Source organism: Lissotriton vulgaris, chromosome 4_1 (assembly GCF_964263255.1).
Source record: "Lissotriton vulgaris chromosome 4_1, aLisVul1.2, whole genome shotgun sequence".
In the NCBI taxonomy this organism is placed as follows: Eukaryota; Metazoa; Chordata; class Amphibia; order Caudata; family Salamandridae; genus Lissotriton; species Lissotriton vulgaris.
Window position 1 is genome coordinate 612,125,983 of NC_141691.1, and position 15,452 is coordinate 612,141,434.

General features: G+C 49.0%; 1 protein-coding gene across 1 annotated transcript in view; it reads right to left on the minus strand.

The window, feature by feature from the left end:
- The window catches only part of VPS41 (VPS41 subunit of HOPS complex), an 876,961-nt gene that overhangs the window by 58,013 nt on the left and 803,496 nt on the right, over window positions 1-15,452 (minus strand). Inside the window, exon 26 of the mRNA XM_086964855.1 lies at window positions 5,755-5,854. Within this exon, the coding sequence (XP_086820981.1) occupies window positions 5,755-5,854 (100 nt within the window). The remainder of the gene's footprint in view (window positions 1-5,754; window positions 5,855-15,452) is intronic.

Sequence of the window (15,452 nt, forward strand, 5' to 3'; positions counted from 1 at the left end):
AAATAAAAATATAAGTTAAAAAAAAGCATTTATTATATATACCCTGGAAGCAATAATAGAATCTTTCTCCAAAAAGGAAAACCCTGGTCTAATAGGCTTCGATGGTGGGTCACATGCCCTTCAAGTACTTGTCACAACAAATCCACTCATTTCAGAAGCCCATTCAAGAGCCAACTGTGTAAATCCCGATCCCCCAAATTAGCTTTGTGAATTAATGGACCTCTTTGGAAAACCTTAAAATACTGAGGTTTGAATGATGTTTTGCTATGTAACACAGTTGCATTCTACGCAAAGGCCTTGATTTGGAGTGCTTCAAAGTAGATACCCCAGCACAAACATCTGTTTGTGGATTGCAATTATAAGATGTGTTTACGGCAACCGGAAAGATGTTTGGATTCAATTTGGAAGATGAAGATTGCACCATTAGACTCTCTGATGAGGGGCTAAAGGACAAAAATTATGAAAAGGAGGGTGCTGGTCTATGACACTGTGCGATATGACTGGGTCTGAAAAGAGCTTCTTCCAGGCAGCCAAATCTGGCTCCAAAAGTGACTCATTGAATGTGAAAATGGGTTGAGAAAGTGACTAGAACAGTTATAGGATTTAGGAGACCACAGCAAACTTTGTTTCAGTGGTGGAAATTGGTAAATTCAGTGCTTCTAAATCATTCGTACTACAGACGTAAACAAGAGATTTACTTAGAAAGAAATAAGGAAGGGTAAGGGAAGTCACATGCATTGAGACCACCAGCGTCTTGTAATCTAAATATAGACCAGGATCTATATTATAAGGAGGAATGAGGTTGCAAGCACATTTTCCTCAATCAATCAATCAATCATCGCATTTGTATAGCGCACTACTCACCCAGAGGGTCTCAAGGCGCTGGGGGGGGGTCCGCTACTGCTCGAACAGCCAGGTCTTGAGTTGTTTCCTGAAGGCGAGGTGGTCCTGGGTCAGGCGGAGGTGGGTGGGGAGGGAGTTCCATGTCTTGGCGGCGAGGTAGGAGAAGGACCGTCCCCCTGTGGTGGCTCTTCCGATGCGGGGGACGGCGGCGAGGGCGTGGCTGGTTGATCGAAGCTGGCGTTTGGGAGCGTAGAAGTTGAGGCGGCTGTTGAGGTATCCTGGGCCTTGGTTGTGTAGGGCTTTGTGTGCGTGGGTGAGGAGACGGAAGGTGATTCTCTTGTTGACCGGGAGCCAGTGCAGGTCTCTCAGGTGTCCGGAGATGTGGCTGTGACGGGGAATGTCCAGGATGAGTCGTGCTGAGGCGTTCTGGATCCGCTGGAGTCTCTTCTGGATTTTGGCGGTGGTTCCGGCATAGAGGGAGTTGCCGTAGTCCAGGCGGCTGGTGACGAGGGCCTGAGTGACCGTCTTCCTGGTCTCGGTGGGGATCCACCGGAAGATCTTACGTAGCATGCGCAGGATGTTGAAGCACGACGAGGAGACGGCGTTGACTTGTCTGGTCATGGGGAGGGAGGAGTCCAGGATGAAGCCCAGGTTGCGTGCGTGGTCTGTTGGTTTGGGTGCGCTGCCTAGGGCGGGGGGCCACCAGGAGTCAGCCCAAGCGGCGGTTGAGGATCCCAGGATGAGGACTTCCGTCTTGTCCGAGTTCAGTTTCAGGCGGCTGTTCTTCATCCATTCGGCTACCTCTTTCATCCCTTCGTGAAGGTTGGCTCTGGCGGTCGCAGGGTCGTTGGTGAGGGAGAGGATCAGCTGGGTGTCGTCGGCGTAGGAGATGATGTTGAGGTTGTGCTGGCGTGCGATGTCTGCGAGGGGGCTCATGTAGACGTTGAAGAGGGTTGGACTGAGCGAGGAGCCTTGAGGAACGCCGCAGATGACTTCGGTGGCTTCAGATCTGAACGGAGGGAGGCGGACTCTCTGTGTCCTTCCGGCGAGGAAGGAGATGATCCACTCCAGTGCCTTCTCCTGGACTCCGACGTTGCTGAGGCGTTGTACTAGGGTACGGTGGCAGACAGTGTCGAAGGCCACGGAGATGTCGAGGAGCATGAGGGCCGCTGTTTCTCCGTTGTCGAGCAGCGCTCGGATGTCATCGGTGGCTGCGATCAGGGCGGTCTCGGTGCTGTGGTTGGCCCGGAAGCCAGACTGCGAGGGGTCGAGGGATCCGTTCGTCTCGAGGAAGGCGGCCAGCTGCTTGTTGACGGTCTTCTCGATGACTTTTGCCGGAAACGGGAGCAGTGAGATGGGGCGGTAGTTCTTGAGGTCGGTGGGGTCGGCCGATGGCTTCTTGAGTAGGGCGCTGAGTTCGGCGTGCTTCCAGCTCTCCGGGAAGGTAGCGGTGTCGAAGGAGGTGTTGATGATGTCCCGCAGGTGGGGTGCGATGACAGCGTCAGCCTTGTTGAAGACGTGGTGGGGGCAGGGGTCGGTCGGAGATCCAGAGTGGATGGAGTTCATCGTGCGGACGGTGTCTTCGGTGCTGATCGGAGTCCAGGCGCGGAGGGTGGTGGTGGGGGGCGGTGGTTCGGTCGTGGCGTTCATCGGTTGGGTGCTGAAGCTGTTGTGTATGTCCGCGATCTTGTTGTGGAAGTAGGAGGCGAGGGAGTTGCAGAGGTCTTGCGAAGGGGTGATGTCGTTGTTTCCGGCGTTGGGGTTGGAGAGCTCTTTGACGATGTTGAAGAGTTCCTTGCTGTTGTGTGCGTTGTTGTTCAGTCGTTCCTTGAATGCAGTTTTCTTGGTGGCGTGGATGAGTTGGTGGTGTTTGCGGGTGGCGAGCTTGGGGGCAGTCATGTTGTCCGGTGTTGGGTCTCTGCGCCAGGTTCTCTCGAGGGCACGGCAGTTCTTTTTGGAGCTCTTGAGTTCGTCGGTGAACCATGGGGCTTTCTTGCTACCGGGTCTGCTAGGCGGGGTCCTCAGGGGGGCGAGCTCGTCTGCGCAGTCGCTGATCCACTTCGTGAGGTTGGTGGCCGCCTGGCTAGGGTTCGTTGTGCTGGTGGGAGGGTTCATGCTCAGGCAGGTCGTGAGCTGGTCGGCTTTGATCTTGTTCCAGCTCCTGCGTGCAGCCTGTTGCTGGTGGTGGTGGATCGTGGTCCTTCCGAAGCTGAAGTGGATGCAGCTGTTGTCCGTCCAGTGGAGTCCGGTGGCGTGGCTGAAGGTGATGTCCTTGCTGGATGAGAAGACGGGGTCGAGTGTGTGTCCGGCGTAGTGGGTGGGGGTGGTGACCAGCTGCTTGAGTCCCAGGTTGGCGAGGTTGTCCAGCAGGGTGGTGGTGTTGTGGTCGTTGTTGTTCTCCAGGTGTAAGTTGAGGTCCCCTAGGAGGATGTAGTCAGCGGAGCAGAGGGCGTGCGGGCTGATGAAGTCGGCGATGTCTTCGCTGAATTTTGTGCGTTGTCCCGGGGGTTGTAGATGAGGGTGCCTCTGAGGGTGGTCTTGGGGTTGATGTGGACCTGAAAGTGCAGGTGCTCGGCGGTTGCGAGGGTGTCGTCGGTGTTGGTCGTGATGCGGATGGTGTTCCTGTGGACGATGGCGATGCCTCCTCCGGTGTGGTTGATGCGGTCCCTTCGGATGATCTTGTAGCCGTCTGGGATGGCGATGGCGATGTCGGGCGCTGAGGAGGCGTTCATCCAGGTTTCCGTGAAGAAGGCGACGTCTGGGGCTGTGGTGTCGAGTAGGTTCCAGATCTCGTTGGCGTGCCTGTGGACGGAGCGGGTGTTGAGCAGGATACATTTCAGGTGGCTGCTGCTGTTGCTCGTCTTGGTCTTGGTTGGTGCTGGAGTAGTGCAGGTCCGGATGCAGGTGAACTTGCAGGAGTTGCAGCAGAAGGGTCCGTGGGTGCGTCTCAGGGTGGCTCGGTAGCAGCCCGGGACTCGGCCGGCGTTGAGGGTGGCGGCGTCGTACGTCCGGCTGGCGGGCTGGGGTCTGCGGGGGCCAGGGGTCCTGGCACTGGGCGCGGTCCAGGCGCGGACGGGCGAGGACGGGCGCAGACGGGCTTACCTTTGGCGCGCCTTCGGCGCACAATCCGCACGTTCGCCATTTAAGGCGAAGTGCGAGGGAGGGAGGAGCAGCTGGGAGGCGGGAGCGGGGAGGGTACAGAACGGAAAGGGGGCGTGGCCGCACGCAGGCATCGGGGAGCGGGTCACAGGGCCAGAGAGGGAAGCGGCACTTGAGCAAAACAAAGGGGAACAGGCAGAAATAAAGCAACAATATGGGGAGCAGTACAATGGGGAGTAAAATACTCTCTAACACACACAAGACAATCACGAAGCAGCGGCGGGGGGCGGGGTCGTCAGGGCGGGCTCAGCGAGGCTGAGACAGCAGCGGGGGAAGACCGCACATGCAGCAGCTGGTGGCCGTGCGGCGCGGGGGTGTCCTAAGGATGGGTCACCTAAGTGTCAATAATCCTTATTGAGCATCCCTGAGGGAGTTGAATGTGATCCAAAACTTTCCACCCATGGACTAACCTGTAGGCCCTAGGGAAGGGTTCAGACAGAGGTTCATCATCAAAACGTGCCCAAAATGTGTTTTTTTTGCCATGTGGGTGATGTCAGCCAACTTTAAAGGCTCTTTGGAGGTGGTGCTGAAATCTGCTCTGAGGACAGGACTTACCGATGGCTGAGCATGCGCCACCGAAGACATATGGACTAGCATCTTAAGTAGTATATTTTTCCTGAGTGGTTAGAATGGCCAAGCCTGAGAAGGTGTGGAGATAGGTAGCTTCGATTTCGAGATGTTGGAACCTCAATTGCTGTTGAACTACTAAGGAATTTTGTTGGTGAAAAGAGCTCCAGACTTCCTTTGATGAGGTGCAGAAAAACAGGAACTGATGGTGCATTAGTCGGCACCACATTTACCATATTAGCGTCACATCTGGGATGGAGGAAGCTGTGGCTGAAGCCTCATGGCCACCTTGCAAGTTGGAGAGCTGTTGCCCAGGGAACACGTTTTGAGATCTAACCTGGGACCTTCAGGATCTTCATGAACGGAAACATTCTAGTCCCACAATGTGTAATGCTCTGCTTTCCAGATCCTTCCTAAATGTTGAAATTTGTACAAAATCAACTAAAATATGGGATGCAGTTGTACAGATTGACTTTACAACTGCAATCTTATCAAACTGGAAAGAAACGCTTTTCCTAACAACCAAATTAGCACTTCCTGAACTGTTTATTGTTCATGTATGACGTTGTACATGTGCTTACCGGTGAATAACAAGTAAAAAATAGGATCACCTTCTGAGACATGTTTAATTTCTTTTTTCAGTTGTGAAAAAGTCAATATTGTTGCCTACTCAAAAACAATACATATATGGAACTTTTATTTTTATACATAATGAATGCTGATCATTCATATAATACACATCGGCATCAGTAGCTAAACAAAACACATTTTGTTAAAAAAAATCTGTTTTCTTTACATTGTTACTTATAATGAAAAACTATTTTGTCACCATACTTTCACATATGGAGGTGCAGAGCAAAAAGACTGGATTGGCGAATTAAAGAAAACACACATTTTTTTCACTGGATATGTCCACACACTAGGGAACAAAATTGTTCACCTTAAATATGGGGTTTATTAGCAGTCGTCAACTGGTCTACCTCCGATGCCAGCTATTAATGAAGCTGGCAAAGGCAATGAGGGAGTCCCGAAGCGGCACGAAAAATGGTCTGGACTCTAGTCCCCTTTTTATTTATTTATTTATTTATTTACAAATTGCACACCGCCATACCTGTGATTTGGCTCAGTACAATCAGTGAGTTTTAGATACAATTGCTCTATAATATTTTTTGCTTTGCCACGTACCATCCACCCTTACGCCTTTCATTTGAGTCCGGTGCATTTTCTTCAGCAATGAAAGAGAATCGGACACAAGGATTTTTTTGCATCCTTCACGCAGCAAAATCTACAAGATAAGAAATAATAGATATTGTAAAAATTCTCAAGCACGGGCACCAAAATACAAATCACAAAACAGACATCATTGCATTGCCATGGTCGCCATACTTTAGAAAAGAATGAGCAAAAAGGAGGGAAAAGTAAGAGAAAACTGAATGGCTGCATACTGCCCCTTTCCATGGTTCCAGTCCTTTAGCTCAAAGCTCGGGTATAGGTTTAGAATTGTGCTGATCTTCTCTACTACTACCTAGTGGTAACGCATGCCCCATTACTACTACCAAGGGCAGAAATGATCTTCTGGAGAAAGCATGAAATGTGCTACTGAGTTGGTGTTCTGAAACACTTCAAAATATAATCTATACCTAGCATCCACCATTTCTGTGATAAGCGAGTGAGTCTCACTAAAATTTAGTAGAATGTCTTGCGCTTACACAGGCTCTTCTAGTTTAATGCACAGTGCATTTTGCGATAGGGAGACTTCAACTGGTAATTACAATGTGCAACGGAAAGGTGTTTGGTTGGGTCTGGAAAATGACGTTTGCACCGCTAGTCTCTGGTGAGGGGTGAAAGTTCAAGAAGTATGGAACAGAGGAAGCCGGTCTAGAACACGGTGTGATATTTCTTGTGACTTCTGGGCCTAAAAATAGCTTCTTCAATGCAGCCAGAATGTTTTCCTAAAGTGCCTCAATGAATGGGAATATGGGTTCAGAAACTGTCAAGGACGATTGCAGGATTTCGCATAGGGTCGTATACTTTGGTTCAGCAGCTGAAATTGGTAAGTTTCGTGCTTCCACTGCTTTTCGTACCACATAAGGACAACAATAGACTTCCTCAGAAAGGGGTCTAGACATTAAGGGGTGTCACCTTTCGGAAATGCCTTGAAGCCACTAGGCTCTGTAAATCTACATATAGACTAGCATGTGTAATCTGTCTCGCTGCAGTTGAACACTCGTTGGTTTTTTTCACACCCTACCACCTTTCGGCAAAAGGATCAACAACAATATGGTTTGCTAGTTGGCCTCTTGAGTGATAACGTTCGATCTACATCACTGTAACCCGTCTAAAAATAAAACATAATGATTATTTCTATTGCAACAAGATTGTCCATGCACAGTGTCTGTAAGTCAGAAAGATAGATTGCTTAAATGGCACACCACACTAAGGGCAACTGTTCATGTTGGCGAGATTATGATGGATGGGCTGCAATAACTAGAGATGACTGATGGAGCGGTACGTGTTGGTATCCCCAAAAGGTTCCTCTTGGTGGCAGGTCCACCATGCCATAATGACTAGGCAGGAGAGCGGTTATGAATGTGAACCCTGGAAATGAGTCACCTCTTAGCAACTAGATCAAAAATGTTTCTGATATGCTGAATGTTTTCTACCACCATACAGGGAGTATTTTAAACGATTTATGTGCAAGACTGACATATTCTTAACGGTTGTCCTGCACAGAAGCGACGCCAGTGGACTGGCTCCTCAAGTAGCTTGCACTTGACATTGCATCTGCCATCAGCCATCTACTGAAATTATATTTTTGAGACAGCTATGTTGCAAAATTGTTAAAAGAAAGTTGAACCAGGCTGATCCTCATCTTGCCAAAAGGACCCACATAACCCAACACCTGAGAAACCTCCACTGGCTTCCTGTCTAGAAAAGATGGCAATTCAAGCTAGCACACGCCGACAAAACCCTCCACGACCAAGGACCAGCATCCTTGAACTACCGCCTGAATTTTCACCAACCATCCAGAAACCTTCACTCCGCCTCACTCACCCTCGCACAGACGACGTACATCCGCTGAAGCCATAGCAGAGGTGGCTCGTTCTTCCACTTTGCCGCCAAGTATGAGAGCGCCCTCCCTCTCCACCTCTGAACATCACCTTCGCTGATTGACTTCAGGAAGAGACTCAAGACCAGGCTTTTCGATCAAGCCTAGCAAACCAATGTCTGGATACCCTCACAGGTGATAAGCCACGCTCTACAAGTAGTGATTCATTGATTGATTGCAGTTGAAAAAAAATGTAATTGGACATCTTTGCTTTGGCCAATTATAGACTCATTGCTATCATGCCTCTCTTATGCAGAGATTTGAGTAGTATTTGGAAGCTGTTACCATCAACTAGCTACATTAACGGCTATGTGGCCTCTACTTTTACCAGCTCAGCGAGTCCTAATGGTAAGAGTTGTGGTGAACTAATGGCTAGATTATTACAACAACCGGTCTCTGCTGCAATGTCTTGAAGCCAAGTATAATATTGAATTCAAGTAAGAAGCCTTCTGCTCAAGAAGCACAACTACTACTGTATTGGGGTGTACTGATCCCCACTTCGGAAGAGGAACTGGTCCTACCGACCACAGGACAGCGCCTGCCAGAATTACTATGATCAGTCATAGACAGGGATCATTTACAATGCATGCAGGGTGTTCAAAGAGAAGGTGTTAAGAAATAAACAATCATCAGATCTTTAAGCCTGGAGGAACCTTAATTTTAGGTGTTAGTTGGGAGTAGGAATCCTCTTCTTCTCTTCTTTTTTTCAGGAAAGTCATGGCCATCTGAGGATCCGTGACAAGATGACCTCTACCTTGTACAATTAGACATCCTGCACAGCCACAACAAAGGCTGAGAAGAGGAAAATCGAGCCACCCCACTACGAGGAATGCTGCTTTTCCTGGGAAATCTAGAGCACAGTGTCCTGGTCCATGTTGTTTAATACTCTAGCAATTATAGGTCACGCTGGAGCCCCAGCCGGAGGTCTGGGTGCCAGACAGCGTCGCTCCCACTCCACCATAAAGATCAAAAATAAAGTTGACCCAGCAAAAAGATAAAGCAGGAGAGACTCAATAAATAGTTAACTTCCCAGTATTTGCAGATTCGGTATGTCTTATAACACTAATGTTAAAGCAGCACAATTGCACCTCTAGGTCCTCTTTGTTCACTTCAATTTAATTGATCAAAAACCCTCTCCATCTCCAAGTACTTTTCTTTACTGCAGCATCTTCCACTATGTTGCATATGCACTGCTCTGGCATCAAAAAGAATGTGCTTTGCTTCTACAAGCATTTTTTCATTTGGGCCGAAGAAAGCGTCAACAAATCTATTTTCTCATCAAGGGTTGTCAGACTTCTCTTCATATTGAGGAGCAGTGTTCCCACATCTGCCTCAATACCTAGTACAGCCAGCAGATGTGTATTTCCAGGTGGGTTCAGTACATCGGTGTCTGCAAATTTTGCAGCCTGCAAATGGCAGCCCCTCCCCATTGCAGCACACAGACAAGAACACAGTCTGCACACTTCAGTTCATAGATATGACGATGCAAGATTCAGTACAGATCCCAGCTGCTGCAGGTGAACTGAAGCGGCATAACTAGGCAATATGGGGATCAGGCTGTCCATTCATCAGATAGAGACACTCCCCCACTTGCATCAAATAGGCTACGAACAATTTAACAATGCTAACATGAGGGTGCAATGAGCCAGGGGAGTGATAACTTTGTGATCCCTAGTTGATAGACCCAATATCACTTAGTAGGTATGCAACATGGAAGAATTGAGCAGAAGTCATCACTTCCACAGGAGCAGAAGCATGACCCAGAAGTCACTGTTCACCATCCCTCAGTGCTGCAGGGTATCAAGGCCTGCACATCAACCTCTGGATTGAGGGATCGGCTGGGTCTAGGGAGATATCGGACACCTGATCACACTGGGGCCTGGCCCCACGCTCACAACAAGCACTGCATTCAGTAAACAGGAGGCAAGTCATTACTGGCAGCATTACACCAATGCCCCTCAAACAGCTATTCTTTGTGGCGTGGACAGGATTTGGAAAGTATACTCCGACTGCCTATATTCAATTAAGCTAATCCTCAGTATGGCAGAATGTTGCAAGCCCCACACTCCTGGTTTTCCCTGTACTGGCCAGACAGTTGAAACTTCATCCCCATGCACTCCGTTTCAGTAACACAGAGAGACTGGCAAAGGCATCCTGAATGCGATTAGACTGGTTTCCTGATCCCACTGCTCCTAAGCCATGAGCACTAACAGAGGGGCAAGAGAAGGCCGGCCCACCCTGATAAGTAGGTTCACCAATTTGCTGTGTAGTCTTCCTCAATATCAAGGCAGGAAGGCACTGAAAAAGTGCCAAAATCATTTTCCTTGCAACCGACTTACTGAGTATACAATGATGGCCCCAGTCAACACAGGGTAGAGGCCAGTCAAACTAAACAGCGGAAATGGGTCTTCTACCATTTAGGCCCCAGGCTCTTCAATCAGTGAAGAGAAACAGACACAGGGCTGATCTACTGTATGCCAGGCATTTATTTATTGCTCTTGGCTGAAAGAAATTTAGCCTTTTCAATATTTATGAAGCATGATTCCTTTTGCGAAACTGGCCAACAAGATGCAAATACAGCGATGAAGTCTGCATGTTAGAGCACCCCTCCATCTCTGCGTTTGAAATGTGGCAAACCCTGACCCTTAAAGGGACACTTGGCTCAGGAGACATCAGGAGGAACATGCATTGTTATATTGGAACACATGCTGATCCTCCCTAATGCCCAAATATTTAAGTAGCACAGTAGGGGGTGTCCTTCATCGACATCTTTGACTGTCCACATGGTTGCTGACTGACAGTACTTTGCAGCTGCTAGAATGGTCATAAACCAATGATATATTTCCTGGCAAATGCAAGGAAATGGGAGACACATTTTGCTGTACCCCTTTTCTTGGGATTGGCTAGCAATAAAAATGTCTGCCAACTCATGTGCGACTCTCAAGTTTTATTTTCATACATTGTGTTTTGACTTTTCACTCACACTTCAGAAAGCAACACACCTCCATCTAACATTAATTTCGCCGCTTTTCAATTTATTGTTGCTGGTTTTAATAAATCAGACGGGAGGCACTTTTTTTTTTTTTTTTTTTTGGTAGACCTTTATTCACATCATCAGAGAGTTACACAGCCAGGAGCCTACAACCCCGGGGCCGGCTGCAATCAAAATAAAGTGCATGTTCAACATGTATTATACACAGCCATTCAGCCGACAACTTCCGTCCGGCGGCGTGAAGCACATAAATGAGGCCTATTTTATGGTAATTTTGTTGGTGTATTAAAACATACACAGTAAACATTAACAAAGAACACACCAACCATGAGACCCACACATATTAATCGTCCCGGTCAAGTAGCATAGTGAAACAACTTCGATCCATGCACCCAGATCACCCCCCCATCCCAACCCCTACCCATAACAGTCCCCCGCACACCCATCCACACTGTGTTACTTATCATTCCGTGTCAGATTCCAACGTGACCAAATAGTCAGTAAAGTAGGACCAAAAGTCTTTGGGCCTAGAGCGTGCAGGCAAACTCTCTTCATATGTCTGTAGTCTGTCCCTGCAGCTTGACATATCCACGAACCACCTTTTAGTAGTGGGCACCTGTGTAGAGTGCCAGCACTGGGACACTTGTCTCTTGGCCAACAGCAGGGCAATCGCACAGAATTTACGCCTGGATGATTTAAGTTGTGGCACAATGCCCAGTAAGCAACAACGAATCGTGCAGTCCACCTCAGCCCCCACCATTGTCGTAAGTGTAGTAGTTACCTCTGACCAGTATTTCTGTATTGCAGAACAACCCCAGGCTAAGTGAATAAAATCAGCGCCTTCGGCACCGCATCTTTTGCACCCAGTGTCCTCTCTCATGCCAAACCTACCCATACGCGCCGGGGTGTAGTAGGCCTGATGTAGATACTTGTAGTGTATGATTTTGAGGTTACCGTTAGGAGTCAGGATTTGTGTAAGCGCGCAAGCCTGTTCCCATTCCTTCTCTGTCAGGGGGTCATCGAGCACCAAGTCCCACCTATTTCTGGCCTTGTCCGTGGTTCGTGGGATGTCAGCCTGTGCAGCATAGTATAACCTCGATGTCAGGTGGGACAGATCCTGTGAAGCAATGAGAAGCTGCAGTGTATCTAATACAGCCGGTTCTTCCGGAAAAGTGGGGTACAATTCCATCAGTGCTCTCTTTAGTCTGTAGTACGTGAAGGAGAACATTTGTGTCTTATTATGTATGTACTGTAAATCCTCCACTTCCACGAATCTGCCCTCCGGAAACAGATCACCCATCTGCGCAATGCCCACCCTCTGTAGTAACAACATCCCCACCTTCTCACAAGTGACAGACAGCGCTGCGTGATCATGTAGTGGCATGTTACGAGTATAGAGTGGTAGTTTGTGCGCCAGCCTCCCAAGTTCATGCCATGCCTTGATGGTGGTGTCTACTGTGTTAATGTTGCGTGTGTGCAACGGCGGGCGTTTGTGTGACAGTACCGCATTTAGAGGGATCGGGGCCGCATCGCCCTCTTCAATGGCTGTGTGAGTCAAATACGGCACCATATGGAACCAATATGCTGCATATTGCGCCTGCGCGCACAAGTAATAGAGCCTGAAATCCGGCACCCCAAAACCCCCTTTGGTATATGGGAGCGTTAAAGTCTGAAGGTCAACCCGTGCTTTCTTCCCTGCCCAAATGAGTTGCAGTGTCAACGACTTAAGTCTACGGAACACCTCACTAGGTGGAGTGATAGGGATGTTGGAGAAGATGTACAGTAGTTTAGGCAACACATTCATTTTGACTATGGCGATACGGTCAGCCAGAGATAGTGGCAGCTGTATCCAGCGTTTCACTTTGTCCTCCAGCGCGGAAATAGTAACGCCATAATTCGCAAGCAGCACTACTTCCGGGTCTCTATGAAATTGCACCCCCAGGTATCGCACCGGATCGGACTGCCACTCCAAGGGGTAGTCAACATCGATGGGAGTCGTAGAGTCCGTAAGGGGAATAATGGAGGATTTAGACCAATTTATCGTAAGCCCCGAGTGACCACCGAATTTGATGTACTCTCTCAGAAGTTGATTGAGGTGGACATGTGGATCCCTCACGTAAAGAACCATGTCATCCGCGTACAACGAAATGTGTAGCGGCCGGGCGGGGAAGTGTAGGGCAGATGTGTTATAGTTCTGTCTTATAATACAGGCCAGCGGTTCCAGTGCCAGAGCGAATATCAGAGGGGAGAGCGGACAGCCTTGCCTGGTACCGCGCTCCACCGCAAACTCGCCGGACAGGTGCCCGTTAATCCGGACCCTGGCTCTGGGGTTAGTATATAAGAGGGACACCCACTGGACAAACCGTTTCGGGAAGCCCATGCGATGTAGTACTGTGATTAGGTACCTCCATTCGATCGAAGCGAACACCTTTGCTGCGTCTAATAAAACTGCAACCGCCTTCTTCTGAGGTTGAAGATAATGAGCCAGAGCGAACAGTGTTCTGGTATTGTGAGACGTGGATCGGGTCGGGACAAAACCCGCCTGATCAGGCAGAACCAAGTTGGTCATCAACAGCTTTAGTCTCATGACCAAGAGTTTTGCCAGGATTTTGGAGTCGACATTAATCAATGACAGTGGCCTATAAGAGTCACAGTGGGTGGGGTCTTTAGAGGGTTTCAATAGGGCTATAATGACTGCTTCTCGAAGTGTGGGGGGAAGTTCACCTTTGTCGAACGCCGCCCCGTACATCTCCGTCAGCCTGGGAGCAAGGATGTCTACATAATGTTTATAAAATTCGGCTGTGTAGCCATCGGGGCCTGGCGCCTTATCTTATCTTATCTTATTCGGAATTTGTTAAGCGCACGGTCACCCAGAGGTTTCATGGCGCTGAGAGACAGAAGGTGACTGATGAGGCAGAGGTGACAATGCTCTAACCGTGCGCTTGTTTGAATAGCCAGGTCTTCAAGGCTCTCCTGAATTCTACTAGCTTAGTGCAGTTCCGAATAGACAGGGGAAAAGAGTTCCAGATTTTGGGGGCGAGGTAGGCGAAGCGAGATCCACCTAGGCGTTTCTTTTTGTACATGGGTAGCGAGAGAAGTGACAGGTGGGCAGAGCGAAGATCCCGGGTCGGTTCGTATTTATTTATGAGATGGTTGACGAACTTGGGGCTTTTGCCGTGAAAGGCTTTGAAGGTTATGCAGCCTACCTTAAAGGTGATCCGTTGGGCTATGGGGAGCCAGTGGAGGGAGGCTAGTAGGGGTTTGGCCGACTTCCTCCTTGCCATTCGGAAGCGCTTTTATCACTTCCGTGACCTCGTCCTCCGTAATGGGCGCCGCTAGATATTCCCTCTGACGATCAGATAACCATGCAATAGCCACATCCCTGAGGTACTCGTTGATGTCCTCCGTGGACGCAATCGGCTGCGAAGCATACAGTGTGCTAAAGGAGGACACAAAGCCACGCAAAATATCCGCCGGCTGTGTCAAGATGACATCGTTCTCAGCTTTTATTCCCAGCACTGCGGTGTGTTTCTTCCCTTCACATATTTTGGCCGCCAGCAGCCCACCCGGTCTGCCACCCTCACCAAATCGTCTAGCCGTGTGTCGTTTATCGATATATTTTATCTCATCATCTACCAGCGATTGATGTTCCGTGTGTAATGCGCGCAGTCGTCCCAGAATCGTAGGGTCTCGAGTAGTTTCATATTCCTGTTCCAAATCCCTCAACTGCGTGTCACAGTTCTTAATTTGATGCCTAAGGTCTCTAAGGATTCCAAAGGTGGTGCTCATGCAAACCCCCCTTATCGTCGCCTTAAAGGCCTCCCACAAGAGGCATGAGTCATCTGTCGTTGGTTCGTTGAGCAGGAAATAATCCTTGATAGCTTTATGGATAGTGTCAGCGTATACAATGTCAGTTAAGGCCCGTGAGTTAAATCTCAAATGATGAGGAGGTGGAACATGACCTGGGATAGTCATTGTTAACAAAACCAGGTTATGGTCCGACAGCGTTCTGGGAAGCACCTTCATGCCGCTAGTCCAATGGACAATGTCTGCTGTGCCCAACCAGTGATCCAGCCGCGACCAACTGTTATGGCATGCAGAAATGTGTGTAGCCCCTGTGTCCCTTGGATAGTTATGCCTCCATATATCCGTCAGTCCCACATCCGCTAGTATGTTGTGAAGTTGTGTCCTGGCCTGTTTGTGTGACTCGGTGGAGTGTGCTGAGCGATCCATCTCATCAGTGAGGGTCACATTCCAGTCCCCCCGCACAAAATCTTAGTGTGTTTGAAGTATTGTAGATGTCCCCACAACTCGCGGAAAAAGCCAGGCGTGTCCACATTAGGGCCATATACATTAAGCAAAGTCAGTGCCACACCCTGTAGCGTACCCGATATGAGAACGTATCCGGATCATGCAGTGTCCGTGAGACTTTGAAATTGAGACCCTTCCTCAACAGTATCATTACTCCCCTGGAGTAGGATGAGTATGTTGCGACATAGACAGAGTCAGCCCACTTAAGACCAATAGACTGATGCGTGTTGGGAGCGATGTGTGTTTCCTGTAAAAAAGCAACATCAATGTGGTGTCTGGTCAGATATGCAAAAACTCTCCTAATTTTTCTGGGCTGCGTCAGTCCTCTCACATTCCATGTAAATATGCATGTCAGGCGAGTGAGCCTGTCTCCGAGTCATCGGTGCGGTGGTAGTGTATATAAGCGCGACACAGTATGCGACTCCCTGGGGGTATGTGAGAGGTGGCCAAGGGTAGTGAAATGTGGTGCAA